We start from the raw sequence: 9613 nt of genomic DNA on the forward strand, positions 1-9613 counted from the left end.
GACATGCTTGCGGCAGCTACGTCTCCCAAGCACCGAATGGACTAGTCATCTATTCTAGAATGAGGTCGTAGGGTGAAAAGGGATCCTCTACCCTCTAAGAAACATAGACTAATGACTAAGACTTTATCTCTTCTACCTCATAGTCGAGGACGATGGTGCACCCAAATTGAGTCAACCCATGGAAGTGCTAGCAGCGGTGTGGAAATCAGTAGCCTGATGGGGGAATGCTTGAACAGGTGTTAGATGCAGATTGCAACAAATGCGATCGGGATGTGTATGCCAAATGTGGCATTTGGTAGGCCATTCATGGAATTTTAGCTCTACTCAATGCAAGGTCTAACAATGCTTAAGGTGCAACGCTTCTCAGTCTTTTTGAAGCCTTCGATGTGCTTTGCGGCTCGGCCTTTGCAGCTTCATATTTAGAGCTATTGAAAGAAGTATATGCCGGATTGATGGTCAAGATCAATAATGCCACAAATTTTCATGCGCATTAAGTGATGGGGCTTTGCAATCGGCTAGCACAATGAGCTAAAGTCAAAAGCACAAGCGATAGTCATCATTTTTTCCCGGTGGCAATAATAGTGGCCGAGAACCATTGTGAGGATTGATGTTTGCTAGGGATGGAGTCTTGGTCATTGCCATGAAGTATAGGCAAAGGAATGCGGTGCTCCACATGGTCGTGATCCTTCTCGTGGGAAAGCGACCCAAGTCAAAGAGTTTGATAAAAAAAGAAGTTTTGCAAGGTGGTCGGCATGCAGAGAGAAAACGCCAGCAAGAGAGTGAGTTTCATGGCAAGTGGTTGCCAGGCACGTGAAAAGGTGGGACATGGAGTAGGAAGCGACGGCCAAGGGCTGCACTTGAAAAGGGCTATGGGCAATGCTTCAAGGGGGGGGACGATGGCCAGTAAAGGGGCCACCAGGTAGCCAACAGAGAGCGGAGCCGCTTGAAGCTACAAATGGCCAAGTGTTGTACATGATGGAGTTCGTCTGCAATCAGCAGGAGGAGCGCCAGAAGGGTGGCAATGTGAAGGACCATAGAGGGACCTCTGGTTGCAAGCTTGAGGAAGCATCATCTGGCGGAGGTCTACAGAGGGTTACGGCCAGGAAGGATTGAATGCAGGAGTACCTGAGAGGCGTCGGAAGGAGGTGGGCCATATGTAGCTGATTGGGCCATGAGCATGCGTTGCAAAGCATTGGCTTGGAGTAGGAGGCCGCTTGGAGCTGCTGAGGGTTGTCGTGAGCAAGCCAAGAAGAGCCAAGCAGCAGGTCGAGTAGGGCTGAAGGTGAAAGGTGGTGGGAGGAGAGAATAAGGCGAAGCTTAAGAAAAGAAGGGTGTTCTACCGGTGGAATTGAAGGACCGCAAGCCAAAGGAGGAGAGGTAGCATGGAAGAGGAAGTCGACCAAAAGTAAAGTGAAGGTTGCCTTAGCAATTGCAAGCAAGATTGCATCAAGGAATTAAAGGAGTTGGGGCGTGCTATATGGATGACATGCAAGAGGGCCGAAAGCCATAGTTGAAGTTTGTGGCAAGGAGGCAGCAAGTCAAAAAAGCATTGAAAGAAGAGTATTATTAACATCTTTGAAGTACCACCACCACTGTACACTCCTTTTCGGAACATTTTGTCTTGATATTAATTTGATCTTTTCCCAAACCAATGTTAGCTTTCTCTCTTGATTCTGTGTTCAATGGTGCATCGGTGCATGTGTGCTTCTAGTCAGTGTTGAGTAAGTGCTTCCTATATGGTTGTGGTGGATACCTTGAGTATGACAACTAGCGGGAAAGTTTGAGTCGGCTAATGATCTTATGGTGTCTGAAGAAGTTGAGATTGGGTATCAATCGATGAAGGTTCTCTCAAGAGTCTAAGGATGAATCCATGTTGACATGCTTGGTGATTGATTGCATGCTTTGTGATTGGGTGTATACAGTTAGAGTTGGTTGGGTACTGTCTTTGGGAAGTTGTGGTTTGTAGATTGGGTATCTAGGTGTGTGATTACTAAGGGATAGGGGTGTTTTGGAACTACTGGGCTATAGAGAGGCATTCAGATTGTGTGCTGGTTGTTTTCTTATTTCCTCCTTTTCAATGACTATGATTTCGAAAGAGAAATAATGTCATAAAATATAATATCTGACCAACCCAAATGATTTTCTCATATTAAAGTGATCATTTAATGTGAGAAAATAAACAAGAACAAGGATTAGAATATAGACATGTGCTTATGGATCTGTCTCCACGGGGTCAAGGTTAAAGGGGTCCAAATGAGAGATGGTATGTTAAAGAGCAATGCTACCTAATGGAGCTTAAAGACCTTAGGGTTAGCTTCATTAAAGACTTCCGAAAGTTAATGTTAAAGTCATTTGATCTTAGGCAAGCTAAGGTTGACCTTGAGGTGGGAATCCTACCCAAGCATGAGGTGCTTGTCGTGCTCGCTAACTAAGGTGCTTAAGATGTTTGTGGGAACCTTGCCCAAGCTTGAGGTGCTTCTCATGCTTAAATGACTAAAGTTCTTGAAATATTCAATTCAAACATGATCTCTCAAGAGGCATAAACGATTTTCATGTTTAAATGAAGATACTTGAAGTGTTCAATTCAAACATGATATCTTAAGAAGCATAAAAGACACATGTCAAGATCCTTCCTATTTGCCCTCATGATGTGTTTGAATCCTATTGGATAGGCTTTAAAAAGATCCAATGAGAATTTAGATACATAAAAATAATTAATTAAGCTCTTTCTCTCAAAAGGGACAAAAAGAACACATGTCCTAATGATATAATTAAATAATACGAGAGAGAGAGAGAGAGAGAGAGAGGTGGACCAAGCATGAGAGGAGGTATACTCCCACACACAAAGCTCAAACATGTGTCATGTACGAAACATAGACAACTCATATTGCCACACTACATTTGTACAACAGTCTATCTTGCAAGTGTTGCTTTGAAATTTAATAATAGTTCTAGAGACAGTATTTAATTGAGTTGATATTCTTGTACATGTTTTTCAAAAGCCGTTTTGCTTCAAAGTTTAGGAGTCACTATGGTTCTAAAGATATTGTTTTGTTGAGCTAATGTTTTTGTACAAGTTTTTCTAGAGCCATGCCAAGAAGGCTTGATGCAAAATGAGTTCTCTCCCTGATTATCCAGGGTTGAGCCAAGATAATCACCTTTTTTCTTTTGAATTAGGGAATCCTCTTTCCTCGTAGCTACAAGCTAGCTCACCGACCACGTAACGATTGATTAAAAAGATAAGAGCATGATTGTTAATGCTAACACGCAGGTTCTCACCGGCCGAATCCCTCTCCAACCTTTGGTTCTCCGGCCATATGCACCAACCTATCGAGAGCTAAAAGAGAAAAAAACTAAACTTTAGACCAACTGCAAAAAGTTTGCTAGCATCTTTTCTATATGATATCCGCCGTTAGAGGAACGTTGTCAACAACGATGGTGTCAAGGCCACAAACAATGGTAAAAGTATAGTAAGGGTGATAAGCTGCATAGACAAGTTATCCACATTCATAGTTCTACATAGGAGTGAAAATATAAAACTCTTAACTGGTTGCAGCCTTGTAACTGTATGGCAGGCCCTCCACTCTCTAGATATAACGTCCAAGCATATCGTTCTCATGGTAAATCAAGGGGTAGTGACTCAGAATGAGTGCTTCACAGCATGTGAAGTACCATCAAAAATAGCAATCTGGATGCTCACTAGTTTTATTTGGTAATAGTGTCAATAGTATACAGGAATTTGCACATATTGGGGATCATTTAAATCATATCCACTGCAATGTCTGCCCCAACATATGCACAGCGACATCTCCCAAATTTGCCACAACATTGGGTTATGTGTCATTCATTGCACCTTGCAACTGTTTTCTAACAATCTTTAAGCAATTGATGATTTTGTGCACAAGATAGGGTATTTCATGCGGGCGTAGGCTTCAAAGGACGATGCTTAATTGGATGGTTTCACGCACCTACATCCTGTATTGTGCATTTGAGTAGTCTTCCTTGTCCCATCCTCTGCAAGGCTCTGCTTCTCTCTTCTAGTTTGATATGCACTATGAAGGGCCCAAGCAAGAAAATGATCACATGCGCCATCATCATGCTTGCTCTTTCAGAAACAATACTGTAACCATATTCTTGCCCATAGGAGCAGCTAGAGAATGTAGCTCAGCTCATCTATGTCAGTCTTCATGTTTCCTCTTTCACCTCAAGGGCCCAATAATGTCCCCATCTTGCCCATAGGCATGGCTAGAGAACATTGCTCATATATATGTATGTTGTGGCCTCCTCTTTATCCAGCTGCACTGCACGCTCAAAAACCCAAATGCCAAGCTTCACATCGCCCCTCTTTTGACAAGCACCCAACAAGGTAAACCACATCGCAAGATTGGCACAAAAATACTCTCTCTCAACTAATGATATTGCCTCCTCTACACGGCCTGCACGACCTAACAGATCAACCATACAAATGTAGTGCTCAATAGAGGGGGCGAAGCCATAACTTTTGTTCAAGAGCTCAAATTGAGACTGACCCTCATCCAGTAAACCTTGGTGACTGAATACAGCAAGCAAAATGGAATGCGTGACTACATTTGGCTCTTGACCTTTTTCTACCATTCTTTCATACAAGATACGAACAACTGTGTCTTTTCCGAGCTGAGCGTATCCCGCCAATAGTGTGTTCCATAGAACTACATCCTGCTCCATGTTTTGCTCCTCAAATGCATCTTCAGCTTCTGCAAGCATCCCACAACTTGCATACATTTCTACCAGGGCCGTACCAACAAGGATACTCTCTTTTGTCAGCCCATCAGATGCAATCATTGCATGTACCTTTTGGCCCTTGCATATAGCGCCCACTCTGCCGCAAACTTTTAAAATAGAAGAAAAAGTAACATCATCAGGAGAAAACCCCTCAAGCTCCATAGCTTCAAAGAAGCTCAATGCACTCTCAAAAAGTTCTCTTTGGCAATATGCTAAAATGAGTGCGTTCCATGAGATGACATCCCTAGTGTGGAGCTTGTCAAACACTTTCTGTGCCTCAGTTAGTAGGCCACATTTAGCATACATGTCTACCAACGCATTCGCAACAACAATATTTTCCTCGACCAATCCTTCTTTAACAATTTTGCTATGCATGATTAAACCTCTGTCAGAAGCTCCAATACTGCCGCATGCTTTTAAAATGCAAGAAAATGTAACTGCATTTGGGAAAAATCCCCCACCTTGCATCTGCTCAAATAATTGAAGTGCTTCCTCACCATGCCCGCTCTGAGTATACCCTGCAATCAATGCCGTCCATGACACCACATCTCGAACTGGAAGGTCATCAAACACTTCTTGAGCTTCTTCAAGCATGGAACAATGCGCATACATGTCAATCAACACAGTACCAATGACCACATCCAATTCAAGCAGTCCATGTATGACCACCTCTGCATGCAACTCTTGACCCTGGTAAAGAGCTCTAAGTTTGCCACAAGCTTTGACAGCACATGCATACGTGATTGCATCTGGAGCAACTCCCTCAGACCTCATTTGATAAAAACAAAACAATGCTTGCTCATTATTATCATGTTGAGCATAGCCTGTAATCAATGCATTCCACAACACTACATCGCGAACAAGAAGCTCATCAAACACATGCTGTGCCCTTTCTAATCGATCAAGTTTAGAATACATATCCACCAGAGAATTGCCAACAACATTATTTCTCTCTAAGAGTCCCTCTTTCAGGATCTCTGCATGTACTTCTAGGCCTTTGTCCATGGCTCCTACACTACTGCAAGCTTTGAGGATGCAAGAAAAGGTCACTGCATTCGGAGGCACCGCTTCACTTTTCATACGTTCAAACAAAATAATGGCTTTTTGTCCTTGCTCATGTTGGGAGAATCCCACAATCAATGAGGTCCACGAGACAATATTGCGAATGTGAAGCTTGTCAAAGACTTCCTGAGCTTTAGAGAGAAATCCAAATTTGCAATACATATCGACCAGTGCAGTTCCAACATGGACGTCTTCATCTAAAGAGTGATCCTCAATAATCTGAGCATGTATCTCCTTTCCTTTCTCTATAGCCCCAATGCTGCCGCAAGCTTTTACGAGACAAACAAACGTAACGGCATCTGGAGAGACACCCGCCAATTGCATTTTCTGAAAACATCTTAATGCTTGCTCGGCATGTCCATTCTGCGTATATCCAGAAATGAGTGCATTCCATGAGACCACATCTCGCACTACAAGCTGATCGAAAACATCTTGTGCTTTCTGGAGTGCACCACATTTGGCAAACATGTTAACTAATGCATTTCCAACAAACACATTCTCTTGAAGGAGCCCACTTTGTACAATGTCTGCATGTAGCTGGCAGCCCGTGTGCAGGTCCTTCTGCTTAGCACATGACTTCAATGAAGCAACCAATGCAATGGCTTCACGTATGTTACCATCCAACTTCTGATTCTCAGATTTATTAAGGATCAAGAGCCCCTTCAATTCTTCTTCTCCTCCTCCTCCTCCTCCTCCATGAGAAGTTCTTCCCATCTCTCTCAGCACCCCCATACTCGCAACAGATGCTCCATTTTCGATTTGAGATGGTTTCTGGAGTTCTTTTCTCTCTAGCTCTTCTTGAGACCAGCATGATTTTGAGTGCGGGTAGGTCTGATTGGAGCAAAATACACACACACAGAGAGAAAGGCTTGATCACAAAGTTCTTTCAGAAACTATAACATTGATGAAAGAAGCTTTACCTGAACTACACCATTCTTGGGGAGTTCTGCGGCTATGGACCTTCCTTCTGTTAGAAAATGGTCTGAACGCCAATCCTCTTCCCTTGCCACGCCCTTGTCGTGGATTTCAAGTGCTAGTTGACGATCAAAAGAAGAACACAGGCTTGCTCCCTCCAGCGATGCGCCATATACCATGCTGTCATTGCGGGGAGAAACTCAGGCTGCTTGGATACACACCGAATGAATGCCCGCCCGTCAGCTCGTAGGAAGGAGTGCTCGAAAAAAACGATCCCACACAAATTTTGAGATTTACCTCTTCAAATTATTTTCTGTGGATTTTACAAACCTAAAAGAAAAGGAACCAATAAGGTTTTTTAGGTGTATGCAAAGTGAGAGGAGGTAAATTACGTTCTGACAATATAAGGATATGATTAATTTAAGGGGAAATAAAAATGTCATAAGGTGCATTATGTACTTGAAGTGAGGAATAAGACTAAGGATAGTGGCAATCAGGATGGCTTAATTAGGTTCATATAAAAGACTTTACTGTTGCTAAACGTTCAAATCTGAATAAATGTCATTTTTTAGTTGGTAATATCGTATATGTCTTGAAGGCTCCACCCCTTTTTCTCATCCCGCCTCTTTAGAGGTTTCAGCTTTTGCCTTCTAAGCACTCCATGAGAGCCCCCCCCCCCCCCCCCTCTCTCTCTCTCTCTCTCTCTCTCTCTCTCTCTCTCTCTCTCTCTCTCTCTCTCAACATTTGTCTCTCAACCAAGAAGCACAACATTTGGCTCCCTCAGAGTTTCTCATCCTGCCACTTCAGAGGTTTTCTTTGTGACTCTGCGGTCGTTAAAAAGTGAGAACCTTAGAATTTAGTGCCAAAGAATCTAATATTTTCTTATAGATTCAGCAAAATTAAATTATAAAAGGAGAGAGTTTTCCCTTAAAAGACTCTTTAGAAGAGAACTGTAGCTTGTGCCAGGCTGATTTCATTGTACATTTACACGTTAGAACATTAAATCAAGCACATAATTTGAAGAGAGTAACACAATTAAGATTGACAACTTATTGAGAGCCGGAATTGCTTGGAGCCACTCCCCCCTTTAAAAAGGTCTTTGTATTATAATTCTCTCACTGAGAGCTTTGATTTTCAATACAAGCTTGTGCTGTTGTGGAGCTTTCCTCGCACAAGAAGATGATGAATTTCATGATTCCATGGTGTAAACCTCCTGGATTTGCATCCATAGCTAAGTTCTTGTACAAGGAAACCCACCCTTGAGCTCTCACGTGAGAGGGAGTATGAGAACACTTGCTTAGCCACTCTCGGATACTTAAGAAATTTAAAAAATGAGAAAAGAGCATGCAAAATTTTCCACGAGCCCCCTCTCTTGTTCTCCTGCTCACTTGCCAAAAATCTTTTTTTTTTGTCAAACTCACAATAAACGAGTGGAGATATAAATTAAAAATTTACATTAGGAACCATGCTCCCCTGAGCCATAACATCATCTATATGTATGCAACACCAAGTTAGATAAATTGACTGATCAAGGGTGCCACCCTATCACCATACGTTCATAGCAAAGTGGAAACTTAAGCGAGCTTGGGGTTGCCACCAAGGAGATAGCTTTGCCACAACACACCCCTTGACCGCCAAGCCTACCCAACGGATCATAACGTCGAAGAGAGAAGCAACGAGTATCACTCTTTTTCATCTTTCTTTTTAGCAGGATGGTCGTTTGAGTCTTAGCAACCGAGGCGCTTATTATATGGTTAACAAGTCCAACTTTTGGTTCTGAATTCCACATGTATTGTAGTCAACCTGGATGGATTTGTTTGTCATCTGAACCTTCTCGACGGGACTAACAAACGGTTTTGGTTTCTCTTGCATCTCATCGTCGAACACACACAGACTCTAGTTGCTTTGGTTTCTCTTGCATCTCATCTCCAGACTCTAATTTCTCTGATTTCTCCTCACGTTGATACATCTCTCTATCACCAATAGCTACCATTGGCTTGTCGAAACTCGTATTTGGCTTGGTATCCCTATACACCCGCCATGGACAGCTCCTGCCTCGGGGCAATTCATAGCGTGATACTCAATTCTTCGACATTTAGAGTAGGCATTGGAAAATTAAGCAAAGGCCAACGCTTGCCGAAAGGCACCAAAGTCTCGCATATGTAAATCAAGGTATTTGGGGATGGGCTTCTCATATCCCACAGAATGTACACATTTACATCCAAGCTCAAGCTAACCCACTGCATCTTTGGAATAAAAAGTATCCTGCTCATCAAGTTAGCAATAGCATCCACATGTCCCCGAAGCCAGAGAGGAAGGCTTTTGAGTGTGACCCACACTGTCATAAACTCTTCATTAGGATAGACCGAGCGTCCATGGCATAGTGTAAGCAAAAAAGGAAATCCCCCCCAAACCTTGCCTCTGATCACCAAATTCTATATCATATGTTCAGATAGACACTTTGCCAAATAAAAACGTTTACCAACATTAGTGAAATGGCAAATCGCAATTCTGTTATTCGTCATTGAAGGTTCCCAATCCCAAAGACCCTAGGTAGACATCCGTCGGCCCATAAAGTATAGCACAAATGAGTGTGCACAATAGGATTCAAGGCTCTGAAGAGAAAGCTCATGACTAAAGTCGACTTGCATAACGTAGCCATCATCCGCTTTGCTCTGCCTAAACATGTTCACCCCGTGCAAAATCTCCAATGTAAGGGAGTGAACACCAAAGGAAGACGGCTTCAAAGTCTTCTCGGGACTAGAGGCATTTTCAATGGCCTCATTGGCTCTCTTCTTACCCTCCATCTGTAAAAACAAAGTCCATGCCGTCAGGAGTGCCCCTACCATGAGGATCGGGCTCCTCCCCCTAGGAG

The 9613-nt window shown here is 42.9% G+C and overlaps 1 protein-coding gene across 1 annotated transcript; it reads right to left on the reverse strand.

The window, feature by feature from the left end:
* Positions 1–3370: 3370 nt before the first annotated feature.
* LOC147452009 (putative pentatricopeptide repeat-containing protein At3g47840) lies at positions 3371–6999 on the reverse strand. The gene is made up of 2 exons (XM_086517846.1): positions 6744–6999; positions 3371–6654 (listed from the first exon to the last, which is right to left on the reverse strand). The coding sequence occupies exons 1-2, from the start codon at positions 6915–6917 to the stop codon at positions 4246–4248; spliced, it is 2583 nt and encodes an 860-aa protein (XP_086373972.1). The 5' UTR covers positions 6918–6999; the 3' UTR covers positions 3371–4245.
* Between the last annotated feature and the right edge of the window lie 2614 nt (positions 7000–9613).

Source organism: Adiantum capillus-veneris, chromosome 8 (assembly GCF_014529385.1).
Source record: "Adiantum capillus-veneris isolate H3 chromosome 8, ASM1452938v2, whole genome shotgun sequence".
NCBI classification, from domain to species: domain Eukaryota; kingdom Viridiplantae; phylum Streptophyta; class Polypodiopsida; order Polypodiales; family Pteridaceae; genus Adiantum; species Adiantum capillus-veneris.